The sequence below is a fragment of the Vanacampus margaritifer genome, chromosome 2 (genome assembly GCF_051991255.1).
Source record: "Vanacampus margaritifer isolate UIUO_Vmar chromosome 2, RoL_Vmar_1.0, whole genome shotgun sequence".
In the NCBI taxonomy this organism is placed as follows: domain Eukaryota; kingdom Metazoa; phylum Chordata; class Actinopteri; order Syngnathiformes; family Syngnathidae; genus Vanacampus; species Vanacampus margaritifer.
In genome coordinates this window covers 30,994,262-31,009,966 of record NC_135433.1, presented here as the reverse complement: position 1 = coordinate 31,009,966, position 15,705 = coordinate 30,994,262, and the positions used below count along the sequence as shown (strand labels likewise).

Here is a 15,705-nt window from a genome sequence, read left to right as displayed (position 1 = left end):
GCAGATTTTTTTTTTTTTTTTTTTTTTAATTACATAAAGCACCGACCTATTGACCAAAGACAATGTGTGAGCCCATAAAATAGTCCTCGTTGATTGTTAAATATTGTGCAAACTGCAAACATATGGATTTCTGGATATGGAGAAATCTACATAATACAAGGAAGGAAGGAAGGATTCATACATACATAGATACATACATAGATAGATAGATAGATAGATAGCTCCCATGATTTACACCCTTCAGTCCCTATCCCACTGACCTGCAAGCACTGCCGAACGTTGCAAATGTTGAATTAGCAAAATATGAGGTTGGCCTCTGTGTCATTTTGCAACATATCGACGCAGTGTTTGCGATGTAAAAGCGACATTTGAGACAATCCGTGAATTAACCAAGAATTTGAGTCAAATTGACCCACACAACAGATTCAATTTTTTTTGTCTTCGTTTTCTTCTTATTAGAAGGTGTAATTATTAGACGTTTTTGTCCAGTCACTCTTCGCTGTGACGTGTTTGCGTGCAAGCAACACGGCCCTGTTCATTTTGGACTTATTTCCTGGTCTAATTCGGCGCTATAAAAATTTGAATGGCGTCGTCAAAAGCATTGCTATAATTTAGATATCACTTCATCTCAGGTTTCATATTCTTTCATTGCAGAAGTGGCTGCAGCGCGACACAGCCAACCACCGGTCCATGCATTACGGTGGCATGAATGTAAAACGTGACTGATTGTCCCCAAAACTTAGGAGTACAGTTATTTCTGGACTATAAACCGTGCTAGCTAAATTTGGGGAATATTCAAGTTTGTTACACATATAAGCCGCACCAGACTAAGCCGTAGGTGTTTTAATGTTTACTGTTCCTGCTACCTTCTTTTCCATAATGAGGGTGCAAATTGTCCCACTCTCATTCTGTCTCTCCTACTGTATTTGGGCTCACTTGGTTTGTTTTGCTCTGCCCGACACTCTTGCGCTTCCTTTATAGTGCGCCCCCTTGTGATCTGATGGATAAGCCGAACCTTTGTATTAGCCACAGGGTTGAATGCAAGTGAAAAAAGTAGCGACTTATAGTCCAGAAATTACTGTACCTGTGTAGACATTTGTTAATCATAAGATAAAAATATTAGAACACAACTCACAATATTTCTAATATTTAAGATGGAAGAGCTACCGCACATTCATATAATAATAATAATAATAATACATGACGCTTTTGAGTATCATCCAAAATATTGCGAGTTTCAAAGTGATGTAATGTTTTGCTACAGGCAAACGGGATCGAGCCATCAAGACATGAACAATTAATAATTAATATAAAACACTGCAAAATGTGTTCTAATATTTTCAGACTATCATTAACACATGTATCCATAAATGCGCATGTTGGCGAAACAAAGCGATAATGGCGACAACTACGAATAACTCCAAACACAAATGCGACATATTCCGACCAATTCCGAACCCTGTCGAACTCAGTGGGATAGGGGCTTTAATGACCAAGTCATTTTGCAATAATGTGGGTTTACTAAATTAATATTACCAATTCATACATATCTAATGTACAAATACAATTTTAAGATTGAGCTATTGTAAGATAATATGCAATTTCATTTTTTTTAATTTTTTTTATCAGACGAGATCTAAACCAGAAAACAGCATGGGACCTTTACCACAGGCAAGCAAATATTTCCATAAAAGAATGAAAAGAAAGTGGTCATCTTTTCTTACAGCAATATTTTGCAGTGGTCTTCATCATAGAATTTTCCAGCTCCTTTTCTATTTTCTTGAGCTTCTCTCGAAGCTCCGCCTCTATATGGGTCTTTTGCTCCTCTGCATCAGACAACTTCTTTTCCAGCATTTTGTTAGCTACCAGTACACAATAACAGAGAGGATATAGAGGGATTTAGTGACAAACGTTTTTAAGCATTTTCAAATGGAGGTACAGTACATGCCAAGTCAACCCAAAATTCTTCTTTACAATATTATTTTTTATACAGCCCTTCTAAATGGGGTATTCTAATAATAAAATACATTTTGGGATTATGAATTAAGCAGCAAAAGATACCTGCGGGGTGTTTTTTCGGGGCATCTCAGGGGGCGGCCATTTTTCTACTTGCTGACACCAAAAAATGACATCACAAGCTGAGCCAGGATTGACCATTACCTGAGCCCTGAGCAACTGTGATGCCATTTTCAGTCGAAAACAAGGGGCAAAATGGCCGCCCCAAGATGGAATGAATCAGAATGTCTTGTTTATACTAGTGAGGGCACATACAACATATTATTGTAAAGAAAATGATTGGGTTGGCGTCCTTTTTAAGTAGACATAAAACTTAAATTTAAGAATAAACAAAGGGTTCAGCAGAATATTTTGAGATGAGACGTGTCAGTAAAGTTCCAGGATTAGTGCCCAAAAAGTTAAATTACATAATCGAATTACGAGTTTTCCTAATCAATGTGGACAAGATAATCAATCAGTGTTCAGTAAACAAGCAGAGGAGAGTTCAGAGTTGTGGCAGAACAACTCATGGCTGCTTCAACATGCCCGAGCATCACAAAGTTCCTGGCTAAGAGGAGCATCATCATTGCCGGGCCAACTTCAATACTCATCGATTTGATTTTGTGTGATTTTTATCCTCTTTCACAAGCTTTAGGGCTCCAAGGATTACATTGAAGGAGAACAGTTGTAGTTTGCCTTAAATTGATACATTTTGTGACACCATTCCTGGAACTTTTCTGGCACACGAATGTTAAGACTTTGGTCAATTCATTAACTCTTTGACTGCCAGACGTTTTCAGAAAAGGGATGCCGTGGGTGCCAGCCGATTTTAAGCATTTTGACTGATCTTTCAAGGTCCATAGAAAATTATGTGTTTGGACTATGGCTACCAAATGAAAGATTGGACTCTCATCTTTCATCAGAAAAAAAAAGTTTGTTTCTACTTTATTCCGTTTTTCAGTAATCAACAACAGAAAATGGTTAGTTTCACCTCTGTTTTGAAACAAACGTCTTTTAACGTCTTTGGCACTCCTCCATAGAATTTTACTAAACGTTATCTAACGTTTTTGGCAGTCAAAGAGTTAAGTGACAAGATGTATGATTACAGTCCATTATGAAACGGGGATTTTAAAGTGAAAAGATTAATAAGGGGAAAAAAATGATTATCAAATGGACTCAAACCTTCTGCAGTGTTTTTAACCAATTTGCTGAGTTCTTCTACTGCTCTGCTCAGTTCTTGATTCTTAGTTTCCATGTCTGCTGCTACACCCTGCAAAATAGTGTATTAAAAAAAATCACATGTTTAATATACGAAGACAGAAACATGATTGTGATGAGAATGATTAAGACACTTGTGAATTTGGCAAATTAATAGCCATATTAGATATTTAGCCTCATTTTGAAAAAGCAGAGATGGCACATTACCTATCATGCACCTTCATGTACATTGTTACGTGCGCAAGATCATAACAAAGAGGAGCAAAAAAGACCATGCTCAACAGCAGCTGCAGAAAGATAATGCTTTTTTTTTTTTAAAGAAAAGATTTTGTTCTTGTTTGTAAAAGATGCAAATTATCATTGCAAAATAAGCCGGATGGACTAATGTCTTATATTTCCATAAAAAGGCTTACTTATGTCAATATATACTTGCAACTAGTAGTGATTGTGCATGTTTGAAGGTCCCTAGGAACATGGAAGTTTGCCTCATTTTTTTTTCTTCCTATACTTCGGCTTCCCCACACATGGGAAAACCATGCATGTTAGAATCTATGGCGACGCGTGTGTAAATGGCTGTTTGTGTACATCGTATGTGGCATGTGATTGACTGGCGACAATTACAGGGTGTACACCGCTTCTCAACCCCAAGTCAGCTGGGGCAGGCTCCAGTTCACCCATGAAACTAATAAGGACAAGTGCATAGAAAATGGATGGATGGGAAAATATTACCAGTAAATATTTGTTAATTCTACAAAGTCTCACCTTGTAGAGAGAAGACAACTTGACATGAGCATTGAGCTCATTCCGGTATTTCTCCTCCATGGTACTCAGTTCATCCTTAGCCTAGAGAGTTAAACAGAGAATATGAAAAATGGGTGCCATAATTTGACACCTATGTGAATATTGATGATATAACATGCATTCGGAAAGTATTCAGAGTGCTTCACTTTTCCCACATATTGTTACGTCACAGATAGACATATAGTATGACAACAGTGACCAAAATCATCTTGCACAATGCACAGCAAATGAAATCATGCAATTTCATGACTATGTTGATCCTTTTCCACTAAGGACACTGTAAAAAAAACAACTCTAAGGTTGAGATAACAGCAGTCATAGCTTTTTCAGTAGCCCTTTCCTGCTTTCAACTATACTTTGCTTGTAGAGTTCAAGGACAACGCTAAACGCGGCTGACGTATTGCTTTGTTTGCCTACCCGTTTCAATTTGGTGTTGAGGTCTTCAGCTTGTTTTTGCTGGTTGTCACTGGACTGCTTCAGAGAACTGAGTTGACTTTCCAGTCTGGTCACCTATTGAAAAAAAAAAACAATGAATAGTACAGATACTTACACCAAGTATAGAAGCTAGTTCTTCAAAATCCCTTTTTTTTTTAAACCTCAATTTGTATGACTTTATCAATGTGTGGGAGGAAAAACATAATAGAAATTGTTTAAAAATGTGGATGTTATGGATTTGAATAAAATGAAATCCAATATATTCACCACCAGTTTTAATTGCATTTGGTACATTCACAAACCCTCATGACACAGAGGACTAATGCTACGTCCACACCAAATTTGCGCACATTGGTGAGGGGGAGGCTTGTCGCTTCGCTTGGTGGTAACTACTGCACAGCACTTTAGTCGAGAAAAGAGCACCGCCGAGTACTTCCACTTCTTCCCTGGGACTACATCCGAGGCATTTTTTTAATTATAAAATTGTTAGGCCTATTTAGCACGGGCATTTTAACAGAGCACAATATAAATTGAAATGTGTCCACACCACAGACATCAGACATGTTGGCAAATGGTACCTTAAACACCAAACGCGGGGTGAGCAACTGAGCATTTTCTGGCGGTGCAATTGTACTTTATAGTCAATGTACAGTACTTCGCACTGGCGGGCACGGATGCGTGCGGTGCCGTACGGATGACGCATTTGTAGGCTATTTTGAGCAGGACACGGTGCGGCGCACTTAATATCGGCACATTCACATATTCACCAACGTTTAAAAATAAATAATTGTTTTCGCACCAGCCAATTGGCTTTGGGAACGGACTGCAAAGTCACACAAGGCGCCCTGTTCAGATCTGCAGTCACCTGGAGATAGTGGTAAGTGTTTACTTGTTTAAAACTGTTGATAGCAATAGTGCTAACATTAGCTAAAGTATTTAGCACGGCCACCAGAATGCAAGTGAAAAAGTGGAAGCCCTCGAGGGGCTCTCATCAAAGAAAAAAAGGAAGGCGCTGCAGGAGAAAGAGTGGCTCATCTGTAGTGCAGTACTCGGCAGCGTTCTCTTTTTTGACATGCGACAAGCGACCCTCTCCTCCTCCGGTGTGCACAATGAAGCTGCCGGTACTCTCAAACGCCAGCGAGCAGCAAGGCGGGCACTCACTCCAGTGTTTGGTGTTTAATTCAAACAGACACTTGCTTGCAGCGTTTTTTTTGTTTTTTTTGGCTTGATGACAACATCCTCTTCTGGCCATATTCTTTCAGCTTGAATTTTATTTCGTCTGAATGCCGAAAATGCATATTTTTGCCATTTTTGGCCGAAAATTTCCAGTGGCCAAATATTCGGTGCATCACTAATCATCACAAGACTTTAGATGTAAAATAGCAATGACTTAAAGGGGTGAGAGCTCGAGTTAGGCTAACCACAGTGGCTAACCCTGTTTTACACAATAGGCTAAATTGCTGCATTTACTGTAACAAAAGTACATTGTTTGTGCGCTACCTGCTCAGTCTTGCTTTTCAGACTACCCCGGACCTCCAAAATCTCTTTGCCCGTCTCTCTGTTATTGCTCAGCAGTTCCTCAGTTTTGGTCTTCAGTTCCGCAGATAACCACTGAATTTTCTTATCCAGCAGCTCCTTTTCCTGCTCCACACGCTTCTCCCGGTGCTACAAGAACATGCACAACCAGGACAAATTTTAGCATTAAAGAAGTATGTTATTGTTAGTTGGCACATCAGAAGAAGAACAGAGAGTGCATTTCCAATATGATAGTTTAAACCAGAACTTTACACTATAGAAAGACATTTTTTCTCAGTCTGACATGAAATCGGACCAAACTTTTCCTGTTTCGGGTCTATTAGGATAACCAATGTGATTTATTTATTGCTAAACACCAATATAATGAAATAAGGAAAGACATTATTTCATTACTTTCTTTGGAGCCAAAATACAGTACGATTAGTATGAGTTAAAAAAAATTGGGAAAACAGATGACGTGATGTCATGTCCTAATAGGTTGATTGACATTATGGTTAAGTCTAAACAAATCAGCCAAGATATTAGGAAGAGAATTGTGGACTTGCACAAGTCTATTCCACTTTTATCCTTGGTTGCAAATTTTTTTTTATAAAATAAATTGGGGGGCTTGCATCATCCCAACTGTAAAATATGAGGGTTGCACAACAATATAGTGGTCTTGCACTTCACAAAATAAATGCCATCAAGAGGAATACATTATAAAGAAAGAACATCAAGACTTCAGCCTGCAGTTAAAGCGTGGGCATAAATGGGTCATCCAAAAGGACAATGACACGTAGCATACTGACAAACTCCTTACAAAATGGCTTAAGGACAACAAAGTCAATGTTTTGGACACAGTGGTAAATATGACCCGGTCTCAGTTTTTTGGAACATGTTGCAAGCCAATAAAATTCTAAGTTATTTGCTTAAAAACAACAACGTTTTTTTTATTTATGTTTAACTCATCCCAACTTAATTGGATTTGAGTTCATATATTGTCGAAGTTAAGTTCTGGTTTCAACTGCGGCACATGAAAAAAAAGTGTGGTCATTGTAGTTAAATGACACATTAAAGGGACAAAAAGGTGTGTGTAAATAGTGTCTAAATGATTTGAAGGAGATGGGACAAGTGATAATGTTCAAGAGCACTTTTGTTGGCAGCTCAAGTGATAAAAGTAATATCAGTATCTTAAAGCGGTACTACACTGTCTTCCACTCTGACTAATGATCGTTTCATTGTATACCTGCACAGATGCCTCAGAGGACTGGATCTCATCCAGTTTTAACTGCAACTCCATCTTGACTTTGTTGGTCTCCACCAGTTTCTCATTCAGGCACTTTACATCTTCTAAAATTGACAAAATTAAAAACAAAAAACTGAAAACTATATATAAATGATTAAATTATTCATATGTACAGCAGTGGCCCTTAATGCGATGGACACATGTTTGTGATGTTTGCAATCGTACCAGTTAGATTCTCCACCTCTTGCGTTCTCTTCTCCAGCAGCCGTGCCAGTTCTCTTTTTTCCACCTCAATCTCATACTTAGATTTAGACTGTTGCATTCAAGTACACACAGACAGAAGCATTTTTGTCGTAGTGCCACATATTTCATACAATTTTAAATGAAATCTTTACACAAACCTGCTGCTGGGTTTTATCTTCAGGAGTGTCTCCATCAATTCCCTTTAGAGAACTCAGCTCTTCATCTGTACAAAGAAAACAAAGAAACAATCAATGAACAACAAGAAGTAAACGTTGACATTTAGAGAATCTTGTTGTGATAAGAGTCACAAAAGATTGAATATACATGGAGATATAGCTGTTGAATTGAAACAAAAATCCATTCAAGAGAATGAGTGAAAACTCACTTAGTTTTTTATTTTCCTCCTTGAGTGTCTGCAGGTCTTTGGTGGCAGACAGCATCTGTTCCTGACTCTCCCCAAGTTTCTTATCAATGTCAAAATACTGTTGTTCTGTCGGGGAGAACACATTGAACAAGAAACCACAAGTGTAACGTAAAAGTCAGGTTTCCAGATGGCACAAATCACATTTAATTCATTTACCTAAAGTTGAGTAACTGTTTAGTAATCACAATGCATTTATTAGCATAGCAGACATTTGTTGACAGTTTTTAAATATCTAAATATACACGTCGTCATATACACACACACCGTAAACGATCAAAATCTGAAAAGTTGGCTTTCACCAAAGTTAGCAATATATTCGCTATTGCTAGCCGGTGATGGTAGCATGTGCAACACCTGTAATCATAAATTATTCAGAGGACAGCTGGAACACTGTGTATAGTGCCCCCATGAAAGCGTTTTCACGGTAGTTCCACCCCAGTTTGCAAATTTAAAGCAACTATTTCAACTAAATGTAGCTACGTACCACTGTCTGCTTTGAATCGCTCCTGTTGGGTGTTGAGCGCCTCATTAGCATTCAGTAGCTCCGTTACAAACTTTTCCAGCTTGTTTTGGACACCTTTCGAGAGTTTGTTCAACTCCGCCCGCTCCAGTGCCTGCAGCAGGACAGCCGCCATCTCCAAATGTCCTTGTAAAAACGTTTATGAATGTATCAAGCCTTTCTTGAAGACATAACGTACTGCGGTAGCTGTTCTTGAAACGCACGATCTGTAAGTGTGAAGTGTACTTCAATTTTCTAACACACAGCAACAAGAAGTCAATTTTATACTTCACAATAAATGCTATGATACCCTGTGAAAATCGAATGCAACGTGGCCGCTTGTTTAGGCAACATTGTTATTGTTTATAAAGCAACCGATAAAATACTCATGCATATTAATATAACTGTTTCAACTTGGTAGGAACAAAAAAAGTTGTATTTCACTAGTTTTTTGCTTTTATTTTAAAGACCAAAACGGATTTAAATGATAGTAATGAAAGTGACTCGTTACGACAGAGATATGCGACGGAAGTCTCTCACGCAAAGCATTGTGGTAAAAAGAGTTTTTCTTTTGTTCTTCTGATGAGCCATCGTAAACTCTCAGAATAAGTCAAGGGGGTCCTTGGCATTTGAATTAATATTTTTGCCAGTGTCTTGCAGGTATTTTCCATACCGTACATTAATTGGCCATTGTTGAGTCTATACGTCAGTTCGTTAACTGCTAAATTCCGGTGAAACTCTGTCGTTAGCATAAAACTACTTTATCGATGTCTGCTTGCTAATGTAAGACATATACCAAATATACTGTATTGTACCATAAAGATGTTAATATTTATTGTGCCTCAACTCATTGATGCGTTCAAAGTGCCGAGTGTGTTTGTTTTCTCTTATGCCACGTCTTCCACGCGTTGCCATTCCACTCTTATTGCAGCCTCACAATTAAAATGAAATTTAAAAGAGCTATGTATTATGTCTGCAGGCGAGATGGGCCGTGGTTATATCGTAGACGATACTGTGGAGGTATATCTGTCAAAACTATGTGAACAACAATCAGATAATGCCACAGGCCTGCTCATTGGACAGGTAAGTTAACATCTGTTGGAGTTACTTTGAGAGCTTGGCCCAGCTGTTTGTATGCATTCTACTTACAAGAAGCTACTACTGTATAAGCAAAAGACTGGCACCTATACTGCATAGTACATAATGAAAGTCCAGTTAACAAAAAAAAAAAGAATCTCCAGATTTCATGTATACAATATTTTTATGGAATAAGATTCGGAGTATGTATGAATGCATTGGTACCTTTGTGAAATTAAGACTGCCCATAATTACTACACATTTCAGAACTCAATTCAGAGGGATTTTGTAGTCATGGCATGTAGAACACCCTCAAGAGATGACACCACTGTTTGTGCAGAAAAGTTCCTGGACAAGGAATGGATCAGTGAGCACGCTAGACAGGTAAGCAAAATTAAAAAGGTCATGTGGTCTTGATCCGTTTAGGTTTGTATTTAGTCAAAGAGTAAAAAAAAAAAAAAAAGAAAAGTTGTAAGATATGTGAAATGTCCATGTGTAGAACCTGGGTCACAAATGTAGGCACCATATGTTTTCACCATGTATATACCATATATTCTGTATTGGTTTGTGCAGGTTTCCAGAATGTTGCCCGGGGGCTTGTCTGTGTTAGGCGTGTTTGTCATCACTGATGCTGATGCTAAGGAAACACTAGCATCACTTCGTCAGGTGAGGATCATTTATACACTTGGATGTTGTATTTCAAGGCCCTGCATGGTCCTCTCTAATTCGTACTACCATATCTTCATATAATTCCTCCTTCCATAATGTTGATTCAAATCCCAATTAAAGTGTCTGCTTGTTTGTGTGAAGCTGGTGTTTACAGTGCAGAGCCTGATATCCTCTGAACGTCTGTGGACCACTGATGATAATGAAATCACAGACTGTGTCACACTGCACATCAACCCCAAATCCAGAAAGTATCCTTTGGCACTGATGTCTCACTGGATTGTGCTGAATGGATGAGTTACTTATTGTGCATCTTTAATCCATCATATCAGAATTAGCTGCAGAACATTTGATATAAAAGATCCCAAGGTGAGTCCTCAGTCACAACTTGCTTTTGCGGCTATTATGAAGCACCTGATAATCTAATCTAAATTTACCATTTAAGTGTTGCCTTCCATTGTTTTCCTTAATTTATTGCAGTGTTGTCCTTTTTAACTTAATTGTAGTCATTTTTATACTAATGCCTACTGCATGACATCTTACTATTGAAAGATGTACAGTAAACTAATGTGGGCTACTTACTTACCAGGAAAACCATCTTACCTTCCGATGTGTCTTTATTCCGTTATTATTTGCAATGACTGTACTTAAACATAAATTGCTAGATTTGTAATAATGAACTTCACAACTGAAATTACGTTTTAACAGTCATGCTTGGATTAGTTTGTTGTTCTTGTTGCTAGGCAGAATTTTATATCTACCCTTTGTGCAGAGTTTCCACAGATGCAGATAAGCAAATTCAGCGGTATCCTGATTTATCCTGATTTATTTTTATACATTGCCAGATCAAGGGTTTACCTTTTTGAAAATATGACTTAAAGTGCAGAATACCTTTCCATGGTACTCAAGGATTTTTGTGAACCTTCTTTTAGAGTTTGGCCAAGCCTGCTGATTGGAAGTATCAATCGGACCTATGTTCCTCCTGGTCCACAATGAGTTGTTGTGTAAATGTGGATTTATTTGTTCCGCTTCCGGACAACAGAGCTTGTTCGAAAAGCATGGATAAGTGTCTTAAGGTATGTGCACTGACATGAAATCCGTCTTCTAGAATGTGTATGGATTTATTCTGATCACTTCATATATTTCAGGAGGGATTGAAAATGTGGACATACCAGGTTGAGAATGCAGTCTGTTTAATTGATGGGACACATTTTCCTGATGATGCAGAACTCACAGCAGGGCAGGTAACTGTATATCAAGATTTTTGACTTGTAATAACAGTAATGTCATTCTATTGGATTTGCTGTTTCTTCACATCACTGTTCAAAAAAAGGAAGTCAGAAAGAATTACCTTGCGCACAGGACAGCGAGTCGGTAAAACGGCTAGCTTGGATGACCACTGTGTACGAATTATTTGTCTGAAGTTGCCCAAACACACTCAGTTCACATGAATTATTTATCTTCTTTTATAGAAATTTTTTCAGCGCTATCTTTTTGCCGTTGTCAGTGCTGTATGCAAGACCAACACATATAGTACACACATGCTTGGCTGTTGTCAAACCCTGCAATTTAAAATCTGATGATGATACACATTTTGCAGAAGAGGAACGTGAGACAGATGCTCACTGCTCAGCTTCTAGTCACTCCGGTAAGATATAACCACACTGTTTGACACGACATTAAGCAATGACTATCATCACATGCCTTACAAGTTCTGTTGTCCCCTACTTGGTCTTGATAAATGTATGATCTGCATATGACAAGTTTGGTAGTGATCTTTCTGCATGGCAGGAACAACAGCACAATTTAAGAGATGGGATCCAGCAGTGTGGAGGCGGCTTGTCAGTCAGAGGAGCCATCCATAGCCGAGCTTACGTACACAACAACAAACCAAAGGCTAAACTGGCTGAGAAGGTCGCTTTTAATACACTTTTTTCCGACAGCTAAATGTCTTCATTTTGTCATGAAACTTTCAATATTTATATAGTTGCTGAAGAGGGATGTGGTCTCTACGATGGTCACGAGAGTTCAGATGCTGCTTGATGATCTTCTGGCTCCAGAATACCAGAGCAAGGTAGTCAGCAGAGACAAACAAGGGACAGGTACTCCTGCACACCTCTAGCATGATTTACTTTGTTCGATCATCAACCACAACTGTTTTATTGGGTATGAATAATTACCTGTTGTATGTAATACAGGTCACTAAAAGGAGATAATAGCTTCTGCTCTCAGACAGTTTTACTTGAACTTGTTAAAATTACGACTATTTTTAAACATTTAGGCCTTTTTTTCCCTAAGAAATCTGACTATAAACTTGTAATAGAGTATAGAATTTCTAATCTTGTAACTTTACATCATTTTTCTTGTATTTATCCTTTTTTATTTTCAGGGTATCGCTATTACAGTACATTTATCACTTTTTACTGGGTTGCCATTTGTCGGACAATATTATCAGAATATAAAAAATACGATGGCTATTAAAATATATTTTTGAATAATGCTTTTTTTAATACATTTATGTTGTGCTCTTTATTATCAGTTTATATATCTGTGCTATGGCAGTATATGTATGTTTGTAACTAAAAAAACACACGTCTAATCCCTGAGAGCGGTGTTCATCAGTTAATAGTAACACAGTGGTTAAATATTGCTGTGAATACAACGTGCTGTAACTAAAGTTAGCCAATTCACTTTCTTTGACCTCTGTCTGTTAGGGTCATTGTCACATTACATTACAATTTAACATTAGAATTATGGCACTCCTGAATTAATAAAAAAATAAAATAAACTAATGTGGAGTGTACTCGCATGATGTTTTGCCATCTGATATATTGTTCTTGGGATTAAAAGACATCATTTCAGAATGGTTGCAAGATGGTGAATATTGTAATATATTGTGTTATTCAACTAACATCAGTACTCAAACTAAATTGTCATTATATGTGTTGTTATCTATATATATATATATATATATAAATGTCTTTGCTATGACTCAGCAGGATTAGTACCCTCAACCTCTGTTGGGTCAAAGACCTGTTCTGTGCATACAAAAAAACTGCTAAGCAATGTTAGTTAAGGACATTTTGAAATTCCACCTAAACTCCTTAACCCTTCGTTGACAACATAAATATGAAATGTAATGGATGTCCTTTTTAGACTGTGGAAGCTTGTTTTCACTGCAAAACTGTCAAGAACCATTCTCAACCATGTACTAAAATTAATTATAATTGGTTATGTCTTTCAGAGCATTTCTGCCTCCCTCATCGTGTCTTTTGCCCTGCAAAAGTGAATGGAACTCTATGCATGTGTGACTACCAGTTCAATGATGAGGACCCTTCTGAGGTCATTGACAGGCTGAAAGAAATGTTGGACATTGACATTGCTGATCAAAAGCTGGATTCAAAGCAGGAAATTGCTGCTGAAGTCATAGAAACCAGAGAACGAGAAGGTGAGGAACAATTCTATGTGTGCCATATTACTATGGTATTAGATGAGTGAGGAAAAGTCTTGGGGTTCCCTATTTTTGTGGCCAGTGACACAAGGCGTGGCGTAAATCTGCACAGGGGAGGGTTAGACTTTGTTTTGGTATTTTTGCAGCGGCACACAAAACGGACTTTTTGAGCTGTCATGGCCGTGAACACAGTTGACTTAATTTGCCACACACATCAACAACAACAAAAAGTAAAACAGACTTATGTCATTAATCCACTCACGGAGCGAAAGTTTTATACCGCATGATTTATTACATTGCCGGTGATCAAAAGGTTGTGTTGTGTTTCCAGATTTCACTGCAGAAATTGTTGAAGTGCAAGAGCCCAAGAAAAACAACTACATAGGTGAAACACAGGTTTTTCCCCCCATCCATTTATGGTTAAAGGTGCTTCAGAATTTTAACGACTAGAAGCTGTGCTTTAGAAATTCTCTCATGTTTTCACAATATCAGCTAATGAAACATAACCTTGCTCTGCAAGATGAATTGAATTTGTGAGTTCACAAACTTCCGAGAATACATCTTGCATCGAGCGTGGGGCGTGATATGCAGCTGTGACGAAACCAGGAAGCCAGCGCTGAATCCGGGGCAAACAAACAAACCTAACTTGGATGAATGGATGCTGCAATTAATTCTGTTCTTGCAGAATTAATTGTTGAATGTGAACAGCAAGAGGCGCTTTGTGATTTATTTTTTTTTTTAACAAAGGCGACATTTTCATCCGTGGCCGAGATTGGTCAAAACAAACGTGCACAATGCTGCATTGTCCAATCAGCTCGAAGTATTGTACAGAATGTCCCGCCTTTCCTGAGCAAATCATTGTGGAGCAGTCCCAGATTCATATTGTGCAGAACTCCCTTGAGTGAATCACAATACCAATTTGGCTATTGCCAGGTTAAATGAAACCATTACACAACATGTTCTTCTTTATACTGCCATCCATTGATGATCACAGTGATTCACTATGACGTTAGTTAACGTGTGCACTGTTGTGATTCTGCTCTTTTGTGTTAGGTGTTGCCATAGCCACGGCCGTCGCCCTACTCGCCACTGCTGCCTCAATGCTCTATCTCAATGACATTTGACACATGCACAACAAAATAAAAAGTATTCTAACATCAAATTCAGAATAACGTATTGAAATTATTTCTGTATTGGACTTTTTTGTCCTTGTTGTTTTTAGACACACACACAAATAACTAATGGACAAGGGCCCAAAATGAAACTCCTCTGCATTTTTTTTTTAATTTAAAGGTGCATTGTGGAGTTTAAAATTTTAATGTTAAAGATTTTTCTGCACAATACATGCCCCACCAATGCCAAGATGAGTACAAAGAGCCCGGACTTTTTAACAGTGACTGTGCCTATCAGCTTGTATCTTCCCTTCAGTGTGAAGTGTTCGTGGCGAGCACTCCACAGTTTCTTGGGAGTGGGGAGGGGTAAAGTAGTGGAGGGTGATGTCATGATCGTCCCTGTGGACATGTAGTATTGTGTTAGCGAGTGTAGGAAACAATTGAGATGGCAATTGAAAAAAAAAAAAACGGTCCTGTCAAGGAAAGTAAAATCCGGTCACATCTCGTCCAGCCACGTCAAGTCAAGTCCGGTCACATCTCAGTCTAATCCGGTCACGTCTCGTCCAGAAACGTCAAGTCTAGGCCGGTCACGTCTCGTCCAGCAACGTCAAGTCAAGTCCGGTCACTTCTCGTCCATCCACGTCAAGGCAAGTCCAGCCACGTCCCGTCCAGCCACGTCAAGTCAAGTCTGGCCACGTCTCATCCAGCCACATCAAGGCAAGTCCGGCCACGTCAAATCAAGCCACGTCAAGTCAAGTCCGGTCACATCTCAGTTAAGTCTGGTCACGTCTCGTCCAGCAACGTCAAGTCTAGTCCGGTCACGTCTCGTCCAGCAGCGTCAAGTCAAATCCGGTCACTTCTCGTTCATCCACGTCAAGGCAAGTCCGGCCAAGTCAAGTCCAACCACGTCTATTCCAGTCAAGTACCATCCCGTTGAGTCTAGCCAAGTCTTGATTGCCTGCTCACTTCCTAGTCTTAATAAAACATTCTATGTTTACTCCTTATCTCTGTCTGGTCCCTCAC

General features: G+C 38.6%; 2 protein-coding genes across 8 annotated transcripts in view; one reads left to right on the top strand and one right to left on the bottom strand.

Annotated features, from left to right (window-relative positions):
* The window catches only part of LOC144043719 (nucleoprotein TPR-like), a 32,539-nt gene extending 23,930 nt beyond the window's left edge, over positions 1 to 8,609 (bottom strand). For all 6 annotated transcript variants that reach the window (XM_077557645.1, XM_077557647.1, XM_077557649.1 and 3 more), the window contains exons 1-10: positions 8,362 to 8,609; positions 7,839 to 7,943; positions 7,612 to 7,676; positions 7,436 to 7,523; positions 7,211 to 7,314; positions 5,950 to 6,114; positions 4,432 to 4,524; positions 3,976 to 4,056; positions 3,178 to 3,265; positions 1,725 to 1,862 (exon numbers count right to left, since the gene is read on the bottom strand). In XM_077557645.1, coding sequence (XP_077413771.1) covers positions 1,725 to 1,862; positions 3,178 to 3,265; positions 3,976 to 4,056; positions 4,432 to 4,524; positions 5,950 to 6,114; positions 7,211 to 7,314; positions 7,436 to 7,523; positions 7,612 to 7,676; positions 7,839 to 7,943; positions 8,362 to 8,512 — 1,078 coding nt within the window. In that variant the 5' untranslated portion in view covers positions 8,513 to 8,609. The remainder of the gene's footprint in view (positions 1 to 1,724; positions 1,863 to 3,177; positions 3,266 to 3,975; positions 4,057 to 4,431; positions 4,525 to 5,949; positions 6,115 to 7,210; positions 7,315 to 7,435; positions 7,524 to 7,611; positions 7,677 to 7,838; positions 7,944 to 8,361) is intronic.
* Positions 8,610 to 8,898: 289 nt separating this feature from the next.
* Positions 8,899 to 15,686, top strand: odr4 (odr-4 GPCR localization factor homolog). 2 transcript variants are annotated; one of them, XM_077558639.1, is made up of 14 exons: positions 8,899 to 9,036; positions 9,356 to 9,459; positions 9,721 to 9,837; positions 10,027 to 10,119; positions 10,264 to 10,370; positions 10,452 to 10,488; positions 11,052 to 11,195; positions 11,268 to 11,363; positions 11,720 to 11,767; positions 11,911 to 12,033; positions 12,107 to 12,221; positions 13,364 to 13,567; positions 13,902 to 13,955; positions 14,624 to 15,686. In XM_077558639.1, the coding sequence occupies exons 2-14, from the start codon at positions 9,361 to 9,363 to the stop codon at positions 14,692 to 14,694; spliced, it is 1,308 nt and encodes a 435-aa protein (XP_077414765.1). In that variant the 5' UTR covers positions 8,899 to 9,036; positions 9,356 to 9,360; the 3' UTR covers positions 14,695 to 15,686. The 2 variants fall into 2 exon arrangements, with proteins under 2 accessions (XP_077414765.1, XP_077414766.1); XM_077558640.1 differs by lacking the exon at positions 13,902 to 13,955.
* Positions 15,687 to 15,705: the final 19 nt, after the last annotated feature.

Excerpts from the sequence above, each read along its gene's own strand:
- odr4 (XM_077558639.1), top strand. The coding sequence starts at position 9,361 with ATGGGCCGTGGTTATATCGTAGACGATACTGTGGAGGTATATCTGTCA. Across the intron at positions 11,196-11,267 it reads GCATGGATAAGTGTCTTAAG|GAGGGATTGAAAATGTGGAC; the intron begins GTATGTGCACTG and ends CATATATTTCAG. Across the intron at positions 12,222-13,363 it reads CAGAGACAAACAAGGGACAG|AGCATTTCTGCCTCCCTCAT; the intron begins GTACTCCTGCAC and ends TATGTCTTTCAG.